The sequence below is a fragment of the Seriola aureovittata genome, chromosome 20 (genome assembly GCF_021018895.1).
Source record: "Seriola aureovittata isolate HTS-2021-v1 ecotype China chromosome 20, ASM2101889v1, whole genome shotgun sequence".
Taxonomy (NCBI): Eukaryota; Metazoa; Chordata; class Actinopteri; order Carangiformes; family Carangidae; genus Seriola; species Seriola aureovittata.
In genome coordinates this window covers 6,195,463-6,218,321 of record NC_079383.1, presented here as the reverse complement: position 1 = coordinate 6,218,321, position 22,859 = coordinate 6,195,463, and the positions used below count along the sequence as shown (strand labels likewise).

The window sequence follows — 22,859 nt, the reverse complement described above, 5'->3', positions numbered from 1 at the left end:
ACACACACACACACACTGAATTGCTACACAGCTGCCCAAAAATCACATGGGGAGAAAAAGAACAATCATTGGGCCTTGAATCTTGGTGGTGTGGTGGAGATGTAAATTTAGCAACAATGACAGTCATCACACTTCCTGATCTCGCTGGTACAAATCAGAGGAGCTTCCTTAACCTGGTCTGTAGTTGACTGTTGTACTCCTAACCAGCAGCTATGTCTTTTGTGGACACTCTGCGCCAGTGGGATGAGGCTGTCACCTATGCTGAGAGACAGGATTTTCAAGAAGCACTCAGGATTTTCCTGTCAATCCAGGAACCAAACTCCAAAATTTGTTTTGACATAGGTTGTCTCCATCTTCTTAACCAAGAGCTGGATGCTGCAGAAAAGGTACATGAAAAAATGCAGACTAAAATATTACACACAATTACCTTCAATATATATGATGTAATATTGCTTATCAAAAAGTAAAATCTTGTTTGTGTGTCACTGATAAGACTGAAATGCTGAGCTATTTTAGTGTCTCTAAGTGCAAGTCATTGAGAAAGAAGAAGTAGAGTTTACAGTTTCTCTTTTCTTCATGAGGAAGTCACAGTGTTCTCTTGGTTTCCTCAGGCGTTTGATTGCAGCATACGCAAGGATGAGCATTTGGCTGTTGCTTTCTTTCAAAGAGGAATCACCTTTTACAGAAAAAAGAGGCAAGAAGCACCATTCATCATGTCCACATTCATTTTTATATTGAACAGTGATTTCTACTTTGTAATAGACACAATTTGCTTTTGTTATCACTAAGTTTTATCCCTAATCATACATTTTTTTAAACTTTTCTTTATTTTTGTGTTTGTATTTTTTTGTGGTTCATTATATGCAAAAGTAAATAACTGGATTATGCCTGTCCAAAGGTATGAGGAGAGTTTAGGTGATTTCCAGCAGGCCTTCAAAGCACTAAGAGGCAACCAGCTGATAGATTACAAAGCACTTGGCCTCAGATGCAAATTATATGCATGTGATGTAAGTATTTAAAAGTGCCCAATCATTTTTATATGTTCTTGTTATATATGTAATTTAAAAATTAATAAATTAGGGGAGACTGGGGACAGTTGCAACCCTTTTTGCATTTCTCTGTTACTCTGAAAGTATTTGGACTAAACCAACCAAATTCACAACTTACATATTAAATGTACATCTGTCTGCTAATTACCCATACCATTTAAAGATGATTACATATGACATATCATTCACAGTGTTTATTTGAATGGAAGAATTTAAATGTTACAACTGACCCCAAACCTGGGGATGGTTGCAACATGTTAAAAATGCATTCAATTTCACTAATCAACCTTTGCTTTTGGTCTCAAAAAGTACAGTATTCTGAACTATGCTTTGTTCTACAATAACATTATAGTATTACTTACTTTATTTGATAATATTTATCAAAGAACAGTTATTGAGTTTTGTTTTGCATAGAACATAGGCATACCTTGAGTCAAAATAGGCACAATTTATTTATTTTATTGCTTATGATAAAACAGACAGGTAATTATATTATTTATATTATAAGACCGTTGCTTACAGAGGCTAACAAAATAATTCCAACCGTCCCTTGCTGCCATCCCTAGTCTCTCTACTTAAGACTATTCTTCTGTATTCTGTGCATTACTGTCAAACAGTTCAAAGATGTTAATTCTGAACACTCTTTGTTTAATCTGCATTAATGACTAATGATTCAACAGTTTGTCTGTTTTTATTTGGCTATGTTGCAAAGTACAACATATTCACTAATTTCCAATATTTAAAAAAAATGAATGAATGGAATCATGAATCCTAATAACAGAGGTTTAGATGTTATGTTTGATTCTGTGGTCTCCAAAGGCTTGAGGGATCAAAATAGTGACAAGTTCCTAATGTATTATCAACGTTTCCTGCCACAGGTTCTCCACAACATGGCCCTGGCTGAGGCTCAGCTGGGCAAGTGGGAAAAGGCCCAGGAAAACCTCGTGAAAGCTCTCAACTACAAGACAGAGGCCAAGCTCAATATCATTGACAGAGCTCTGCAGTCAACCCTGGTTAGTTTTATATGTGGTCACTGTTATCAAGATGCCATGAAAAAAAAAAATTGTGATTTCACCAATATATAACAATTCAGTTATTTAATATGTTTAAATGTGATTATATTCATGACAAGAAAATGTGAGTATTTATTTATTTATTAAGAGTGGATAAAGGCATATATTAACCAAGTGTATTTGAAAGTGAAAATACATACATCAGCGTAATGCTCCTAAAACCGGAGAAGGATCAAGGATAAGGCATGGACTGTTACTGTTGTACAGCTAAAAGTCATACTTTTGTTTATTATACTTTCTTATTATATTATGTTTATATATTAATCCAAGACACACACACACACACACACACACACACACACACACACACACACACACACACACACACACACACACACACAAATAATATACTGTGAATATATAATTATTATTAATTGCATTTTGTATTAGCATTTTTGGAAATAGTATTTCGATGCTTTCACAATATAGTTTTTTTCTCATACGGTCATGCCAATAAAGCATCGTTGACTTGAATTGAATTGAACTAATATCCCTTGTAATTTCATCAACAGAAACAGAAACTTTTCAAACCAGTCGAGTTCCCCTCAAAAGAGCTATTTAAGCCAAATAAACACTATGTTGCTGAGCTGGAGAAGAAGGACTATCTGGGAAAAGCAAAGGTAGAACTTTATCTAATACCTTTGCATTACACAGATGTTACTACATTATTCATTAGTGTGATATGAACTCATTCATACGGTAAAACACAACCTTATCGTCATACTTTTTACTTCTACACTTATAATCTCATAAATAAATTTGAGATAATATTTTGCAGTAAACTGTAATAAAATTTCAAAGTGATAAACAGTAAATAACCTACTTTTTTATGTTATCTGCAGGTGGTCGCCTCTGTTGTTCCTCAGGATGAGTTCTCTGGGTTTGCTCCGTTACAGCCGCAGGTGACATGGGTTTGTCTTTGTCTCAATAGAAACAGCACAATCTGTTGAGAAATCTGCCCCGCACAGCAGCATATTATGTTAAATATGCCAAACAATATATACAATTATTTAAAAAAAAATCAGATTATTCACAACCTTGATCAACTAGTAGGCTCCTGGTGACTACAATACAAGGATGTAACACAACATCATAAATGAATTAATAATATTAAATAAGCTCTTACTTTTTTTTTTTTTAAATAAGAAACTATTGCTGTGATGCTGTGATGCTGTGCTGTACCATGTTTGAGACGACTACATTTGAAACTGTCTCCAGCCTTGATACTGATTGGATGCTTTGTGTTTTTGTTTACATTTGACAGGTTGAAGATGGTCCTACTCGTCCAAAGGAACCTGAAGTCCTCAGGTAGAACAGTCTTACTAATATATTTTTAAAAAATAGAGTTGAGCAAATCTATGAATAATATGCTTCACAAGAGGAAAATGAATCACTGTGTAAATGAACTCAAAGGAACAGCAGGTTACAAATGCTTTACCACTTGTACAGCAGGTGCCTTTATACCACATGGACATCTTCTGTCTGCACAGGGCTTTGGAAGGAGAACCCCACACTGTCCTGTTTGAGTTTGTCCCTGAGACCAGTGATGAGTTGGCTGTAGTGCCGGGCAATATTGTGTTTGTACTGCAGAAGGGCACTGACAACTGGGCATCTGTGATCTTCAATGAAAGAGTAAGACCACTAGATCCAGAATCTGCACATCTGCCACTGTGGACCATATGGAACTTGTTTTTTTTCTTCTAATGAAATACGCATATAACCCATTATTCAATTAATTACCCTGTCAATTATAGAGGGGACTTGTTCCTTACAATTACCTGGAACGTTTGGAGATCTCATTGGCTTCTAAACAGAATGAGGTGAGGAATAAACTTCTTAGTTTTCAAAGTTTTCTTACTTTGCGTTTGTTTAAACACACTGTACAGCCATTACAATAGTAGGAATCATTTGTTTTTTTATGTAGCTTATTAGTATGTGTTGAACCAATATAATCTTCCGTAGTCAAACATTTTACAACTTTAAAAAGGTTTGTTAAATATATTATCAGGGGTCTTTTTTCTTTATTTTTAATAATAATCTGAAGGTTTCTAAAACGACGTGATGAAATTAGGTATTTTTTCAAGTTTTGTAGTATGTTGCAGGTTACGAGGTTATGCCAGTATAAAAACCATCATTATTTATTTGTATTTTGAATGGCATTATTTGGATGGGAATAACCGTGGATAGGGAAAACGTACACCTCCAAGTCGAGAACCACCAACCAGACCTGAGAGAAAACAAGGTAAACAAGTCGACCAATCCCATACCTGTCTGTCAAAACACATGCTGTATCACAAGAGGACGTGTTTCTATTTGACCGAATACAAGAAAAAAACCTTTTTCTTCCATCTTCTGTATTTAAGGTGGTACTCCAAGAGATAACAGCAGTGAAGACACACAATGTAAGGTATGCTGGGTTAAATCCCTGATTTCTCCAGTCCTGCCCCTGATCCACAAAATGTACCAACCTGTTATTTGGGCAGCAATGAAGGGTGGATTTTTATCTCACTTCTGTAATAATCTGAGAATTGGTTCTTTCATCATTGCCAGGAAGAAACTACTGACAATTCATATATTGTCAAAGTCCGGTTTACATTCACTTTTATAGTCAAGGTACCACCTGGATCTCCCTATGTCATACTGATTGAGAAAATCAGTAAGAAACTGAATCTCCCCTCTACTGCAATCACCTTGAGGTAGAGTGCACATTAGAAAATATCTTCCAGTTTGTTTGGTATATTGTGTTACTGCTGAGTACAAAATTCAGTCCTTTTTTTTAATTTAGTTTAACATCCGAGGCCAATGAACGAAGTGTGATCGATGCCAACACAGAAATGGAAAGAGTGTGGAGTCATGTCAAGGATAGACACATCACCTTGTGGTGTAACACCAAGGAGGTAAGAAGTGTGTATACTGTCCTCACAAAATACAGTGATTCTGGTTGATACTATAGTTTCCTAAAATGGGGGTCAAGGTGAGATCAAAATTCATTAATGGAACCTGCTTATAATTTACTATCTTCCTGATAAAAAGTCTTCAAGGGTTACCTGAGAATTTCCCTTTTTGTCAGGGAGAAAACATTTTGACTAATGAAAACTCCTGGTCCTGTAGTGGAATGCAACAACTGTGGTACATCACTATAGCACAGGCAGACATGATTACTTTTCAGGTTTTTTTGGCATTTTTATGCCTTTATTAGACGGTGACAGGGGAGACAGACAGGAAATACAGGGATAGAGTGTGGGAATAACATGCAGGCTTTTGAGCCCATGTGGTATGCGCCCTTACTATCAGGTCACCCTAAATGGACATGATTTAATCAACACCAAAAAAAAATTGTATGACTTAACTGTGACTGACAAAAGATTCAAAAGAGAATCATTTGCAAATGCATTGTAAGCTGGAAAAACCAGTGCAAACCAAGATCACTAGTTTCAGCTTATGTTATGATGAAACTAAGGAGAAAGGACTGTATGTGCCTGTTTTGTGGTTTTAGCAAACTGATGGAAAGCCACAAACCGAGATTCACTTGGTGGCACTTCATTCCTATGAGTCGTCAAACCCAGAGGATCTCAGTTTTCATGAAGGGGATACAATCACATTGCTCTCTAGAGGTGAGACTCGCTTCTTTCAGCCATATACATCCCAAATATTTAGAAATCCTATGATTTGATCAATAAATGTCATTCTAATTCATAACTTCCATCTTTTTCTTTAGTGAACCAGGATTGGTTGGAAGGACAATGTAAAGGGAATACTGGTATATTCCCTGCATCCTTTGTTGAAGAAGTTCCTGTGAATGGACAGTAATTTAAAAGAGTGACCAAGGACAATTAAACAGTTCAGTCGACCACAGCTGTAAACTGGCCAGGTGCCCCTACCACAGCCATTTTATTATCAACCAAAATTTTCACTAATCAGGGTCTACAGATTGTTACAGGTTGTAACTGTTGGTGATGTGATAAAAACTGGTGATATCTGGAATTAGACTGTGAAACCATTTAATTACTTACAGTTTCCTGTAATTACAAGTATATACTGCACATTTGTAGTCGCAAGCTGTCATGGTTAAATTATTTGTTGAAGACCTTGTAGATTACTGGTAAATTTTCAGGACGTTCCTTCCTCTTCATAGGCAATAGCTATGCCTCTTCTGCCCTCTACTGCCTTCACCACGGGTGTCTCTCCCAACTTCTGCTCTAAGCCACGCCAACTCCGTTCTGCCAGAAAAGATGCTGAAAACAGAAAGCAAAAACATGTCATTGTAATACAAGACGATTCTAAATGTCTACTTCTCTGTATTTATGTATAATTCATTAAGATGCAAAATGTAACAGTTATTGTATGTGTGCAAAATTCTGCAATAAACTTGTGGATGTATGGAAAGTAAAGCAAACAATGTCTTAAATGGAGTATCTGAACTTTGTTAGTGCTCCATACCAGCTGAGTTTGTGTTGGCGACTGTCAGCGTCTGGTTCCTGAGGACCACAGAAGAGCCATATGAGGACACTGCTGGCTCCATGCTCAACAGATTGTGGCTTCGCAGAGCTCCAGTGATTAAAGACACGTCGGTCTCATCTCCCTCCTCCTGCTGATCAGCCAAAGGCACATGACTCTGTCCACCTGGAGCAGGGTTGAGATTAAAAAAAGAAAAAGTTGGACATAGCAAAAGACAACTGATGATAAAAATATAAAGGCCAATATGTTTGGCCAATAAAGATATGGAACTTTGTGAAAATCACTGCAGTGGGGAGGAGGTTGTAAAAAAAGAAAGAAAAAGATCCTCCTCAGCATGACTGCTATAATTTTTTTGACCCTCCACTTAATACAACAGATCTTAAAATATAATACAATGTTGGTCCAACTCCAAGATGGCTTAATATAATTTAAAACATAAAATACATGAATGGAATAACAACAGTAGCCATCAGTGCAATCTATAAGCAGAATGAACAATTACCAAATTTCAAACAAAAAAATTATTATTGTTCTTCCTATTCTCTTACTTTGAATAAAGACAACATAAAACTGAACTAATATAACATTTTCTTAAACTGACCCACTGCAAATATTGCAAATTCACATCCTTCAGCATAAATAAAAACACATAACCTTTCTTCTGACCTCCCCTCCCTAATTTCCATACAGTCCCTTAACATAAAGTTGAGAAGAGCAGATTTAGGAATTTCTGACTTGAATAAATCTGAAACTAGCCTGGTAGGAGACGTCGAAAGTCTGTGACATATTCCTCTGACCATTCCCTGTTCTTGTTGCAGGCCACCTCCATCTCAAATGGCGTCACCACAGGTTTATAGAACTCACTTGAGTCCAGCAGTGAGTTCTCAGGACACGCTATTAACACAAAAATGTCAATTTCAAGAAAGTTGGCGAGTTTGGGCACGTTCAGTTTCCCCATGGCAAACATGTAGCTCTTCTTGCCAGCTCTGTGGATGGTCTCCTTCAGCTGCTGGATGATAGTGAGGTAGTCAGCCACCCCCAGAGTGCCGACCAGGATGCCAACCACATTGGCATCTTTGGCCCTTTCTATAGCGTAATATCGCTTCATCAGTGCACGGTTAATGCTCACGGACTCAGTCCTCCCCGTCATTGTGATGGGGTCAAAAGAGCAAAATGAGCAGCGATTCCAAGTCATCATGAAGTTTGTAAGAACAGCTCCTTCCTGGCCAACATAGAACATACTGTAATCTGTTATGCTTGAACCACTTTTCAAGGAGAACTGCCTCCCAAACTGACAAATAACCTGCCGGTTGTCTTGTTCTGACTGACAGGTATCATCATGTTGTCTGATCCGGCTGTGACTGTAACACTGCTCCCCCTCGACAACAAGCTCTGAGGCAACAAGGTTTGGATACTCTGGAGACAGAAGTGTCACAAGATCATCTGTAAAAAGAAAACATGTTGTATTCAGTTACTGAAAGGGAAAGATGTGAAGTGATGTGCCACTGTTGGACTAGAGGATAGCTCTTTGGGATATCTTACTCATAGCGTGAACGTAGTTAACATCATAGAGGATGATGATGTGACTCTGTGAGTCAGGGTAGAGTTCTCTGAAGGTGGAGGCACATTTGTCCACATCCAACGGTCTTCTCTCAAACACGTACATCAAGGGCAGTCTTTTAGAGGGGCTGAGGCAAGCTCTGCCATAGTGCACAATACAATCGGCTCCGACGTGTTCGGCAGCTACCTCGTCCACACAGCAACTGCTCGAGAGAATTCAATAAAAAATGATGAATGTACACAAAAACAGCGACACCTCTATTAAACAAATACACAAACCAAATAAAGCTTTTCACTCACAACCTGTTTAGTTAAAGGGGCTACTTGTAAGTTTTCTCTGCCGCCAAACGTAGTTTCTTGCCAGGAACAGGTGGTGGTGATTGTCTCCTGACAAGAGCTTCGGCCATTGTTGCATTTACAAGACAAGAGGTTATAATACGCCCTCTGAGCAGTGCTACATCTTTAGATAAGACTGGAGGACACAGTGAGTCGCTATGAGAAATTGCCTAGACAGGCCGGGGCTAGCTGGTTAGCGTGCTAACTTCAGTAGAAGAAAAGACGCGATAGAGACAGCAGTTAACATTTATGTTGTTTTCAAGGGGAGTAGAGAGGTCTTGGTGATAAAAGAATGACGTTTGATGCTGAGATCACAACAATTTTTCTAGACTGGTGAGTAATGAGCAATACCAAAACTTACAAATAGCTCCTTGAAAGTCTTGGAAAAGAATCTGAAATATGTGCTTAAACATCAAAATAAAACTCATGGTGTGGAGGCAAAGGCTGGTACTTTATGACTTCAACAAGCTCCCATGCTAAGGCATATTATCACACATGCTAATGAATAAATAAATCAAATTGCCAAAAGGTTAATATCCTCATTCATTAAAACACCTCACTTTACACGAAGAGTCCAAGCACTGATGGTGACGTGCATTATTATAACCGAGTAAGGGTTTTCTCAGGCAAGCCTGGTGTCTTACCTGCCATAGGATGTATCTCCTAAAATGAATGGCTTGGCATTACTGTGTCTCTCGATCTCTACTGCTATAGAAACTGAATCCACCAGCAGCTCATCAGGAAACTGCAGAGCAACCTGTGAACATTAACCAGTTCAGACAAATAAACTTCTCAAGCATTTTTTTTTTGATCTGCTTAGCTGACTGTCAGCTAATCAAAGACTTTTTTTTTATCTGTGTGGGAAACAATGGACTGAAATGTTTACATGAATAAGATTATGTCCTCACCTTCTGAAATTGATGCTGACTGATAAAGTCGCAGATCTTCTTAATCTGATACAACTCTTCAAGTTTTTCTGGAGGAGTATTTGTCTTTACTGTGACATCTACTACACGCTGAATTACTGTTTCCGAGCTGCTGCTGAATGCATCAGCCATTATTGCATCAGGAACACTCAACAGTCCCTGCAAAGACACAACAAACTAGACTATAACCCACATTTATTGACGAGTTTTGAGGTTTCAACCGCTTCATCAGAAACTTATAAAAATTTTATTTATGAAAGCTAAAAAAAGCGCAATTTCACTGTATATTCTCCTTCAAGACAGTATTAATAGACCAGGTCAAGGCTCAAAATCTGGACTTGATTAACAAGTTGACTCCAGTAACTGCTTAAAATGTAGTTCCAGATTTGTGAAACCCCTGGTCTGATGTGATGAGACAAGACTTTTCTGTCCTCAAAATAGAATAAAAGGTTTCACAAATCTGAAACTGTGTTTTGAAGTCTTTTGATTCTGTGGTATAATCTCGTCTAGATTTGACAAGTTTAAGTATAGCGGTTTTTGGTCTAGACCTGGTCTGATATTCATCATAGGATTAAAGCAGAGAAATTGTTATTTTTTAAGTTTTCACAAATCCATGTAATGTTTCACAATTCTGAAACTTTGTTTTAAACTGTATTTACACCTGTGTTAACCTAGTCCACATTTGAGAAATTTTAAGTTTTCTGGTTTTTGACCTGGTCTGATATGGTCTAGACGGAGTTTTACAAATCTCAAGGTGGCTTTTTTTTTTTTTTTTAAACAGTTACCCCTATTTGTCAACCAAGTACGTTTTCGTAATAACGGTTTCACAATTTTAAAGGTGGGTTTAAGACTGACTAAGATATCCAACACACTTCCACAAAAATAACAATGTGTTGCAAAAAGCAGAAAATCGGTCGATCAACCAGCCACTAGAATACACTGTCAATTGGGAGCTACACCATTTCCTACCAAATGACGACACATGTGGTAACACAACAGATAACAACGCTTACCTTCTACTCCTTAGCTCGGTCTGCTAGCTTAGCCGCTAGCTGAAATTACTCCAAAAGGTCTTCGTGTAACAACTGAGTCAACACAAACTATTATTTACAACTTCTGACGGTTTGTACACGTATTAGCATATACATGTACTCTTACAGGTCAGTGTGGTGTGGATATTTGTTGACTGGTAGACGCTTCTTTGACAGCAACACATGTGTCGAAGTATAACACAGCAGTACTAACACTTCCGAGTCAAGGTTTTTCAAAATAAAAGCCAGAGTAAACTTGGCTCATGTCTGTTCATTTATGCTGGAATTATTCAGTGAGACAACTGACATTCCTCTACTTTTCCCTGACAGCTACAAATTAACTCACATTTCCAGGTTACTGAGGTTACATTTATTTATTTTATTCAAATATCCAAAAGTCCCTTTAAAACATTTCTGAAACCACAAGAGATAACGATAGATACAAGTAAAATATATGTGATAATTTAGTTACATAAATCCCTTCTGAATTCCAGACATATATCTTATTTACAGCTTAATACATAAATAAAATATTTACACAATAAAAAAATTAACTTCAGCTTCAACTTTTCATTTAATCAAAAACAGGTGGAATAGTCTTACTTCCTTACTACTATTTCTCAGTTTATCATTCCTTCTGAAAATGAGGGTAAAACAATGAGATTGCAGCAGTAATTGCAAAGTCATATTCATCAATAAAATGCAATAAAATGAGGTCAGACGTGAAAGAGAATAGGTCTCTGAATGCTGATAGATTCAGAGGATGCACTGAACGTTCAAGTATTAAGACAGGTCATGTGACAGTCATAACCACAGTCTGCTTGGGTGAAGGACATGTCAAAACATCGTTTGACATGAATACTGGGCTTTCACAGGAACGCTCAGCAAATGTTTGGAACATGTTACTGTGTGCTGACAACTGCTCACATCCAAATACGGTAGAATCCCAGAACCACAGTAAGACAAGTGAACACTGAACCTAAAGGAGAAAAAAAGCCATTCATTAAGGTCATTCATTACTCTACTTATCACAGTCTTATTCTTATTTTATTCATTACATCAAATGTTTGATCAAATTTTTCCTCACAATTTAAGTTCAAACAAGTGACAAGTTGTCAAAATTAGCACTTAAACAAACCTTTTTAAATTAATAATGCTTTAATTTTTAAATTCCATGTATATATTCTGTATCTAACATGTATGTAGGGAACCATGTTGCATTTTCAGCCTTTATGGCTATAGGTCCCCGAGCAAAAGACGCCACTTTAATATCTGAGTCTTCCCCACTACAATGACTCTGAACAGTTACCATTAAAAAGTAATCGATTGATAGCCCAAGTTCTCAAGGCTATCACTGCTGATTAAATAATGCAAAAGTGTCAAGACGTACCTGCAAGATATTTTATAGTATCCAGTTTATGAGACTCTAACATGGTTTTCAAACCGGCCACTTCAGTGTCTATTTTCATGTTGGTCTGAGTCAAATGACGATCTTGCTCTGCAGTCTGTAAAAAACAGTCAGGTATCAAAGATAAGCCCAAACAAAAACCTACCAGATATTTATAACAGACAGGCACAAGCTTCTATCCTTGGCTGCACATAATGCAGAATACCATCAAATAAAAATTAGATGTCATAAGATGTAGGTGCACTGCACATATACAAACCATTTCCATAATTTCAGTTCGCGTTTCCAGAAGCTTCTTCTCATGCTCTGCTTTCTGAAAATAATACGTAATGTTTTATTTATAAGAGGGGGATTTGAAGCATGACTTGGCAGGTTCATATTTTATTTATTAGTCCATCATCCCTTTAATCAGAAGGTTTGGGGGCTTATCATAATAAATTACTTCCACGCAGCTACAAGACTGCTAAAAGTGAAGTCAGCAGATCTCCACACACTCAGTTAATTCATTATTAAATTTCCTCAAACACTTACCAATTCCTTCACACGGCTTTTCTCCAAATTCATGTCCAAAATATTGTCTGAGCGCACTTTATTCATTACATCCTGCAAGGTGAAGACACACAAAGGAAATTCACAACAAACAACAAAGGAATGCTTCGAACATGAACATGAACTGATTTGAGTGAATCAGGTGAACCACTCACAGCCAGTTGAACCTTGAGCTGCAATAACTGGATCTTGAGTTTCTGGGAGAAATGTTGAAATATTGAAAGTCTTAATTCATATGAATCAAAAACAGATCAACAGACACAAGCACAAGAAAATGCTTACACAAACACACTGTACAGTCCACACGGTCGACATGTTCTGACTTTAGAAAAACATGACTTCTGCATGTAGTTTTGTCAAAATCAATTTAGGTACAACAGCAACAGCATAGGTGCAACCTACTCCTGGGGAAACCACGTACCTCATTCTCTGCAAGTAAAGTGGAGAACTCGCTCTTCTCAAGGATTATCATGTCCTTCTTTACAGCTGCTATTTGAGACATCACACGCTGCAGCATTATCTCCTGCCAAAGTCAGACAACACATAAAACCAAACAAACACATACACACACAAGAGCTTAAAAAAAAAAACTAGGTACCGCAAAGCAAAACATTCATCCGGACACAAAAAGACAAGTAAAACAAGGAGGACACTAAAAGTGAGTAAAACCCTATTTAACCAGCTATTCAACCAATATGGAATAAAACTTGTTAATCTTTCATTTGTATCAAGTGACAATGAAACAACCATATAAAGGAGAGATGTGGTATAATTCCTCTCATTCTGCTGCTGGGACTAGAATTCCCAAATGGAACTACATCATAATTAAATTTACAACAGTAGTATTGTTTAGGATTTAATACGCTGTTATTAAACATGCCCATAAAAGATTTAAGGATTTCCAGGAAGTAACTAGCAGATTTTGGATATAAAAATACAGAAAATATATTTTGCTTTTATTGCAATGATATTGGTGATACTGGTGAAACATATTGTTTTTATATCAATGCATGTTAAAATAATGTCAGCTGAAAGCATATGTTCACGTTTCTAACAACAGCCTTATTGAACAAGTGAAGTAATAATGACAGAGCAATGCTTTTTATTGTATTTACAGTAAATGTGAAATGCACAACATTAAACACAATCTCACCTGCTGCACTTTGGTTACCATGTCATTATAGACTACATCCATGTTAGAGTTGGTCATCCTCAGCAGTACCTTAACTATCACCTCAGCTTGCTGCGTTGTGAAACCTGTTAATGAGGAAAATTGACAGCGCTTGTTATTATCGACGGAGAGAAACACAGAAAATGTGTGAAGTGAGAGAAGAAGCCGAACCATTTTCTTCAAGGAGTCGTACCACCGCATGTGTGTCAAAAAACAGCTTTCGGCCTTCACACTTTGGTACATCTGGTCTCAGATCATACTGGAACGCTCTGATGGAGGTGCTCAGCTCTGAAACATGTGTTTACACATTACTATTTTCCTGTATTCATGTACCTCCTGTCAGCACCTGTGACATGAATAACAGGATGTTTTTAATTACGCTTCATTACAGGTCTATATGTATGTATAGTCATACAGTATTAATGGCCCTGGATAAACATGTTAATGTAAAGATATTTGAAAATAGTGTTTATAACTTAAACAAAGCTGCTTTCTTTCATTTTCTCACATTCTTCTTATTGTCACAGACTTTTCACTGTGGATATTTCACATTGGATATTGTGTTTTTATATTTTAGTGGATTACATATTTATTCAAAATAGCAATTTTCCTTTGGAGCATCATATTTATAACATGTAGCCTATAGGTTTTATTTGGTATTTTATATTACAAGACAACAATTGTAGGTTGTGTAGGCACACAAGTGCGCTGTTTTGTGCTGCATCTTTTACATTCTTTTTTCCTGTTTTTTTTCCCACACCATATACCCAATGTCAGTGGTTTTGCTACTGCATCAAGCCAAAACACTGACATGAGGGGTAATAACTATCTGAGGAACTGATCACATTGTCCATATGATGTCCATTAAGTGTGTGGATAATCACAGGTTGAACCAAATTCACAAAAGTAAACTACTGTATAAACTACTGTATATATATGGCTATACGATATGCTAAAAAATCGTATTGCGATTTTTTGGCAGATATTGTGATATGCAATTTGAGTTGTTTTTCATTTTCACTGAAAATTAAAAAAATTATGATGATGTGATTTTTGTTAGGTCTTGTACTAAGTAAATAAAAAATATATATACATATATAACAACACTATAAAGGTGACACACCTGCAAAATAGAGAGGCACTGTGGCATGTTATGTAAATACAATGTGGGATGGGGGCAGTGGTTTCTATTGAACACATGTAGCATCAGGGTCTGGCTTTAGAAATATCTAACACTGAGTTGGATAAGAAGAGCTGTAACTGCAGGACTTTCCAGTTTGTAATATTAAATGAATCTAGGCTGAGGTGTTCAGTGACTATCACTCAGAGTGGATAAGTAATTACTAGCCCTAACAGTTTGTACATAAACCAGTGAAGAAGTTGTGTTTACAGCTCCACATTTGGCCCTTGTGACCATTATTATAATGAAGTTCACCTCTAACATTTAACTGTTCAGACTATAGCAGCAATGCTATGCCCTAAATTAGTTATGTGTGATCAGGCTTAACCTTTCAGTAGAGGTGACCTCAGCAGAGGTGAAGAGGACTCTTAATTTGACAGTCAAAGGAGATACTGTTCAGCCAGTGATCATAAAGTGCCTTTTAGTTTGTGCCACTAATGTAGGTCTATACATAATTTTCTTCAGCTACATACTGGGGCTGTTAAAGCTCACAAGCAGTGTGACGTTTGTCGCTGTGGGTAAGACACTACTTACCTCTTACAGACATGCGTGTCACAGCAGAAAGATGCTTCAGTCCGGGGGCTCGTCTCGTTCCCCACGGCCTCTCAGAGCTGCGGGAAGGTTCAGCGATGCCACACTGGAGACATGGTGATGTGATGACGGCTATCAGAGTCGACATGGGCGGGGGAAATCTCGATGCCGTTGGCACAAAACTGCCCACTTTGTCTTGATGGAGAGAAGGATCCCACCACTTTTCTCTGTGGTTAAGAACAAACCGTTTAAGTCGAGGATGACACTGTTTCAGCACCATGGTCACAACTCGTATCCCTCCAGCAGCAGGTTGAAGTACGAGGCTGTGTTTCCGTCTGGGAACAGGTTCTGACAGCGCCTATCTAGGCTGCATTGCAACTTTTCACCTACTTTTACCATCAAGCTCAGTAACGCAGGAAGCTCCCGGACGTCTGGTCTTGCTTTCAAAATAAATCCCGTTGTCACATTGTTTTGGGGTGGCAGCAGAAACCACACTGGCTGGGAGACATAAAACTGCTGCCAAATAATAATATGTCGTTGTTGTTGTAGAATGATCAGACACTATAGAAAGTGATGATAATGCGATTCCCTGCAAACCTAGCAATGTTATCCTACAACAAGACTGACGTACAAGCTTTGCACCAAACGGTTAAACAGTAGTTAAGGTACGCTATGGCTAGGCCTACTCAAAGCTGTCATGCCACTCTTAAAAACAAGATGCAGTAAACTTTAGGCTGGATGACTATTTGATCACCCCTTGGTGTTACACACTATCTCTAAGACCGTTTGGCTTTTAGATTTCAGTGCTTTCAGCTGTAATTTTAGCATAAACATTACATAGAACTTGCAAAATAATATAATAAAAGCGCAGTAACTTGAGTTTTCAATCAAGTGTCTAAATGTATCTAATGGTTCCATTTATATTTCTTCATCATAAATAAGTTTTATTCATTCATGCTCAGTTAAGTAACGTGCTATCATTACTTTAATTACATTACTGTAATTATGTTGAATCAAATTATGTTTTTCTGATGATTGTGAAGTTATTTCTTGAGATGTATAAAAAAAAAATTAAAATTAGGTGAGATTACAAAATACTCAAAAATAAAATTATTTGTATAATGGTTTTAAAAGTTGATGATTAAATCAACATTGAAATTAAGATAAAGATACTCCATAGGGAAATGGTTATGGTTACAGGTTACAGCCTGTAGATGGACACTGTGCTCTGTATGTTGTTCAGTTAAGGAGGGAGGGCTTAATGCTACAAGTTTTATTTACAGGCCACTAAGAGTGACTGCTCAGTGTACCTTTAACCCTCTCATTACCTGGGATTATTGGGTTTGTTATATACTATCTCACATACAAGCCTTACAGATTTTCACAGATTCTCTGCAGTTACCCATTTAGAAAGTACAATAATGATAGAATATGATAAAATTTGTAGTTTAATGCCATTTGAAGTCTGTACATTTCCTGTTGCATTGTATACACTGAATCAGTGATTTACTAAAGTGCTAATCAGTAAAAATGACTGAAAAACAACAGTGTCATATCAAAGTTGATACTTTTATAAGCATAACTACACCGTCAGGTCTCTACAGCACAGATTATATACACAATAACACTGAATCAAAAAAAAGTTTCAGTCATTGGAAGTGAATATTCTGCTTATTACAGTATATCAGCTACAAAGCATCAGCACCTATATCTTCTTCATGGCAACAAGGGAAAAAATGTGACAAGCGTCTGACATTTCAGAAACTGTTCCTGTCATGTATCACAAACTAGTCAGGAGAACATACTGTACAGGAACTAAGGGAAATATAAGCTCTATCTTTTTACAGTTGAGTAGGTAAAATCAATCACCTGTCCCTAATTGTGATAATTATTTTACTTTATGAAATAATTTCTAACTGGCAACCACGTATTTTTATTGTCACTTTGTTCAACAAAGACTTAAAATATATGGCAGCTTTGGATTCACTGCAATAAATGGCAAACTGGTTTGCATCCAGATTTATTTCAGTGTATTTTTAGACAAATATCTTACACAAAAGTAGATCATTTAGCTGCTGTTACCAAATGTAACTTTATTTGGAAAGAGTATGTAAAGAAAAAGCTACTGTACTTGCTTGCTAGCTTGCCATTTTTTAACAGTGTTACTTAGCATCTTGCTGAGGTTTTACAGAGGAAATAAGTTGAGTGTATTAAGGTTTTGCTCATGAGAAGAAGACAACACAGACTGATAGAGTGGCTGCCAACAAAACAACAGCAAACAGCAGTAAGAGCACAAAGATGCGACTGCGCTGGCATAGAGGCTGGTGTCCAGGCTGCTCCTCATCAACGGAGAGCAGAGCCAGGGAGGCGCTGTCGGTGCTGCTGAGGGGGTCTGCATACTGCGGCCCGTGGGGCTCCACCATCCATCTCAACACGTTGACTTTCATCTCCATGTCGTCGATCATGTGGTCAATTTGGCTGATCTCCTTCTCCATGGTGTTGCGCTCCTGGCTCTCCAGGCCATCAGCGGGGGTTGGAGTCTGAGCCTCGTTCAGGTCTGGCAGGCTGAGCGCCCGAGCTGCTACCTCACTGCCTCCTCCTGCAATAACCAATATTAAAGTTGGTAAATGAGTCTGTGCAATACTTTCACTTTTCATCCAGTCAAACAGGGCTTAACTGGTTCTAATGTTGTTAAAGACTGATTCATAAACTGTTACAAAAAGCTTTAATTTTAAAGGCAGAAAATGAAGAAACAAAGAGACACTTAAAAATTCAAAATAAAAAAACAATTACATTCATCTATGTATTTACGCTTTACCAGAGTAGAGAAGAACATGTTTATAGTGAATGGATGACTCATCATTTACTCACTGCTCTCATATAATAATCTATACAGCTATGAAATGACATTGTATCCATGAGATAAAAGAAGGGTGTTTCTGCTACAGATGTAAATGCTGCTGGGAAACATAACCACAAAGTACAGGAATAACAGAAAATGCAGCAAAGGCCCAGTCCACCTACACCAAATGGTAACAGCAGCACAGAATAACATGGGTGATTTTTATGAACCTACTTTATCAACTACAGTCACACTGTTGCAGTAGTTGGGCCCTAAGAAGGTTTTTACAGGTGAAACACATGATTTGGAGCTGCAAGATCAACCAACTACAGAGAGATAAATACTACTTGTCACAGTTATAGTACAGTTTGAAAGAGGGTAAATAATGTAGACCATTTGTGACAATCATTCATGACTCCCCCCCCAGAGGCCAATTGACACCAATGATTTAGGTCTCCTCAAAATGGGTTCCCAAGACCAAGTTCGGTCTGCCTACATACATGCTGTTGCTAAGATAAGACCTCAAATCCTGTTTAGCTCTTTGCTTGGCTGTGATGGACGAAGGCTTTGTCTGAAGATTATCTTTGCCAATTTTAGTGAAGATTGGACAAGAATTTGACTCAAGAATTTTGATTTTAAGGCAAAGAAAAGCAGTTATAAAGCAAATTGCAATTTTTCTAATTGCACCACCTCCCACAGATCGAAGGGCACCAGATTTCTTGAACCTCCTTCTGGTGGAGTCCCATGTCCAGTTTAGTTTTCATACATAAAAACGTTGCAGAACTATGACCTCACTTCCTGTTTGGTGGCTTCACTGCAATTTGTGATTAGCTGTGACAAAAACAATTTCGAAAATCAAAAATCCATGCTATAAATTTTGTGAGGCTTGGTCTGAAGATCAGCTGAGACAGTTTTAGTAAAGGTTGGACTAAGTTTGTCAGAGGAGTAGCGAAGGCAGACTTTCAAAATCCAATGTGTCAGAAAATCCAATATCCGTTTAAATCAGCTTGAATCAATGAATCCAATGGTATCTAATTTGTGAAAATCAGGCATGCGGTTCAAAAATAACATGTGTAAATGTGCCTCTAACTTTAACCTGTTGATGGAGCTAGCCGCTCGAGGTACTGACATGAAACTTGGTGAAAAGCATCATGGGATTGTCCCCAAATACAGTTGTAGGGGTTGCCATAAATTCTCATGGCAGGAGAAGTTTAAAGAACATGAATGAGAAAAGCTAGAAACACAATGGGGCTTTTCTGCTTGGCCTCCAACAAGAGTTCAATAAAACAATAAATCCTCCGTCATAATGGTTATAAAGTTCAGTTTGTGTTGAAACTGTTTCAAAGATGCAAAAACGTTATTTATCTCCTGTTACTGATATTAACCATCCTGACTTATAACCACTGAAGAAAACACACTGCAGCCTGGTACATTTAATAATAGATAGTTTCATAATTGTTTTTTTTTTTTTTCAATCTGGTTTTAAAATTTGCCTGATATCTTACTAAACACTGCAACAAATGCCTACTCAGATGAGTGGTACTAGAAATGCCACATGAGATGTGCAACAAAGCGATGTTGTGCTCCACTCACTGACAATGCCAGAGAGCAGAGAGGCAACATCTCCACAATGCAACTGGTGGTGTCTGAGCAGAGCCACCAGTATCAGTCTTCACTTCATCAACACCAGAAAATACTGATGTTCAAGCCTAATCACTTAAAGCCAACTAACCGTCAAATGGTCAGAGATTAGCCTCTTATCTTGTAACTTCATTTCATACACTTAATTTAACTGTGACAACAGAGGAACAATTGATTTGCAGTCAGTGTTTGTCCTGACATTAAAGAGCCCCATTCATATGTATGAATGTGGCATGGGGGTAGGGTTTTTTTTTTGTTGGTTATAGCTTAGTTATTGTTGTATTCATTTTTTAGAAAGGTTTTCATATTGCCTGTTCTCCATGATTCACCACGTGCCTGAAATACAATTTGCGTATGCACTAAAATGAGCAGGGCTGTCATTTACCTTGGAGACCAGTTTGCACCAGGGCAGCAGTGTTGGCCGGAGAGAAGATGTCACCCATGTTGAAAACTTTACACATGTCGATGTGGAGGAGCTCTAGGCTGGAGGAGAAGGCCACCCAGAGGAGCTCCATCTCCTTACGCTGCTCCTCAGGCAGACTCTTGTCCCGCAGATGTGAGGTTAGATGTTGACAGATGGAAACTGACAACTTTTGGGCCTTTTCTCTGGTTTGCCGCAACTCATCCCGCAGCTGCAGGCTGTCGGTGCAGCCACCAACACATGAGGCCAAGTGCCGGTAACATGCCACCACCTGTACCAGGAACAAGAAATAAGGGCTTATGGAAAACATTGGCGGTGGAGTAACAGATCTGTACTTTTCCTCTATAACTCAAAGGTTGTAAAGGGAATCTCCAGTTTGTATTGCAGAGTTGTTGCCTTGAACCACTAATCACTCTTTAAATGAGATATTGTGCATCTTTTACCCGCCTGAGGAGCTATCCACTACTGACCACATCACCAAGACAAATTCATTCACAAATAATCAGTGCATCATGACAGAAATAAACACCATGTATTGATTTTGGACCGCTCAGAAAAAAAAAAAAAGTGAATGTCCATCTCTGTGTTCTAAAGCTGCATGAATCAGTAAGTGGGGAAAAATGTGGAAAAAGGAACAGTTATGGTTTCATGATCTCAATCATACAGCAATAGTGTTTTATTAATAGGCATAAGCTTAACCCTGGAGGATTAGCAGGTGCGGTTTCAATGAAAAAATATTATGAATAATCTCATTATCATCGATCTATTTCTAGATAAGCCAAAACAACCTTGTGCACTCGGAGTAGCAGTGGCCCATTTTCAAGACGTGGAGAGGAGACGAGGGAACAGAACTAAAAGAAAACTAATGTGAATTCATACATATATATATATATATATATATATATATATATATATTGTTTACTGTATGTGTTCATTCACATTTTTATTTTTTTTATGTTTTATTTTAATATTTAAATATTGGATGTTAGTCACCAAAAACTGTTCTGACCTTTAGCACTGTTGCAGTGTTTCACTTGTTTGTATTATTAATTTATTTCTTACATTATAGCTGTACTGTATATTCGCTCAAATTTTCAGTTTCTGTCATTTACAAGGATTTCTCTTTTGTTCTCCACGTGTGACAGTGCTGCAATGATGCTCAAGTATCTTCTGAGAAAGCAACTACATTCATTTAAAAATAAAAATACATTTCATGGTAAAAGTCAATAATTCTTAATAGGTTTTGCAGCCTGCAAACTCCCTGTACCGAGAGAAATATTGACTGACTGTCACTGTGCAAAATGTATTCTACACTATAAACTACATTAACTGACAAACAGTATAGTACATTTTAATTTAAACAACTATACAGTTGCTAGTAACTGGGGAGAAGAGGTAGACACAGTCATGGCATTATCTAGCACAGATGTGAGAACGATCAAAGGTGCAGTGGACCAAGAAATTCTTTTTATTGAGAGTGCTTTTTTAGCCACAGGGGGGAAAAAAAAAAAAAAAAGATGGTTCGATGTCTTGTGTACGTTTTAATTGGTGAAATGCATACATAAGAGGTTACTAGGAGAAAATGGTTGCAAAATATATTTAACTTTTTACACCTTTTGTAACCCTTCTCATTGAATACTGAACTGCCTTTTTGCAAATAATTCTATTATAACAAATGTTTGCATATAAAATACAGTTGGAGATTGGTGCTGTGTAACAACTGTTTTCTGACATTAGTGCATCAGTGTATCGGATGGAAACCCGCAGCTGCTTAAAAAAAGGGTAAAATTCAGCAAAAACAAGTTATTGTGATAAATGTAATAGCAGGATTATACCTCAGCATCCTTTATGTCTAAACACTCTGAGCATAAATCAAAACTTGTAATACAAGGAGAGGTTTACCTTTATCAAAGAATCCACCAGAGCTTTTCCATCAACCAAAACCTTGTCTGTGCCGACTGTGCAATCATCTCCCACTTTGTTATTTACAAGTGGCATGAGGATGACTTGTCCAGAGTCTCAGACTCTGCCACAGCAGGCAAGATTTTGGCCCAGCTGCTCTTCACTTCTCTGGCTGCCCCTGCTCCTTTCCTTCCCCTGGAAGATGCTTCATTCAGTGGCTGCGGGTCGACACAGACTCAGTCCCGAGGCCGCGCGATACATTGCAATATTCCACTCCTGAAACTCAATTGCAATGACATGTGCTAACCATACTGTAGAGGCTGAACTACAAAGAGCGAGAAGTGGGAAAGTCAAAGTAATGAGGAAAAAAATGTAATAAACTGATGTAACGCCTAAGCAAGGTGCTAATCTTGTGATTGACCCCTTTGCACTGACGCAGACTAAGACGAACAGCTAATCTCATTAACTAACACTGAGACCAGAGAGATAGGACAGCAGCTGGCTGTCTACTACAATGGTCCTTTCACTGACTTGGGCGGAGGCTGCGCTCTGTTACCTCACGCACACCATGCTGGATACATCTCATTTCACTCAACTGTAGAAGTCAATATGCGGCATAATAAATATTTCAAAAGCATGGTGGATACATTATCCTCATATTTTCTATAGCAGTGAAATATTTCACTGACAGTATAAAGATGAACTAATAAGCAGAAAAGAGTGAATACTGATGCACTTAAAGTGAGTGAAAGCTGGACATGGTTTCTTTCCATCAGGGCCC

The 22,859-nt window shown here is 37.7% G+C and overlaps 4 protein-coding genes across 4 annotated transcripts; 1 reads left to right on the top strand and 3 right to left on the bottom strand.

Annotated features, from left to right (window-relative positions):
* Positions 1-145: 145 nt before the first annotated feature.
* Positions 146-5,979, top strand: ncf2 (neutrophil cytosolic factor 2). The gene is made up of 15 exons (XM_056364827.1): positions 146-386; positions 612-694; positions 899-1,007; positions 1,928-2,062; positions 2,635-2,742; positions 2,965-3,024; positions 3,387-3,430; positions 3,613-3,754; positions 3,877-3,942; positions 4,310-4,364; positions 4,486-4,529; positions 4,673-4,818; positions 4,908-5,019; positions 5,619-5,736; positions 5,841-5,979. Exons 1-15 carry the CDS (start codon positions 213-215, stop codon positions 5,930-5,932), a joined length of 1,488 nt encoding a protein of 495 aa, XP_056220802.1. The 5' UTR covers positions 146-212; the 3' UTR covers positions 5,933-5,979.
* Positions 5,976-10,650, bottom strand: dph2 (diphthamide biosynthesis 2). Its single transcript, XM_056364828.1, has 7 exons — positions 10,416-10,650; positions 9,385-9,561; positions 9,121-9,233; positions 8,123-8,343; positions 7,337-8,023; positions 6,563-6,745; positions 5,976-6,357 (listed from the first exon to the last, which is right to left on the bottom strand). Exons 2-7 carry the CDS (start codon positions 9,532-9,534, stop codon positions 6,233-6,235), a joined length of 1,479 nt encoding a protein of 492 aa, XP_056220803.1. The 5' UTR covers positions 9,535-9,561; positions 10,416-10,650; the 3' UTR covers positions 5,976-6,232.
* A 142-nt stretch (positions 10,651-10,792) lies between these two features.
* mcur1 (mitochondrial calcium uniporter regulator 1) lies at positions 10,793-16,152 on the bottom strand. The gene is made up of 9 exons (XM_056363691.1): positions 15,276-16,152; positions 13,733-13,849; positions 13,544-13,647; positions 12,812-12,913; positions 12,546-12,587; positions 12,373-12,444; positions 12,101-12,154; positions 11,824-11,938; positions 10,793-11,412 (listed from the first exon to the last, which is right to left on the bottom strand). Exons 1-9 carry the CDS (start codon positions 15,550-15,552, stop codon positions 11,357-11,359), a joined length of 939 nt encoding a protein of 312 aa, XP_056219666.1. The 5' UTR covers positions 15,553-16,152; the 3' UTR covers positions 10,793-11,356.
* A 550-nt stretch (positions 16,153-16,702) lies between these two features.
* rgs9bp (regulator of G protein signaling 9 binding protein) lies at positions 16,703-22,503 on the bottom strand. Its single transcript, XM_056363692.1, has 3 exons — positions 22,079-22,503; positions 20,141-20,447; positions 16,703-17,871 (listed from the first exon to the last, which is right to left on the bottom strand). Exons 1-3 carry the CDS (start codon positions 22,172-22,174, stop codon positions 17,495-17,497), a joined length of 780 nt encoding a protein of 259 aa, XP_056219667.1. The 5' UTR covers positions 22,175-22,503; the 3' UTR covers positions 16,703-17,494.
* Between the last annotated feature and the right edge of the window lie 356 nt (positions 22,504-22,859).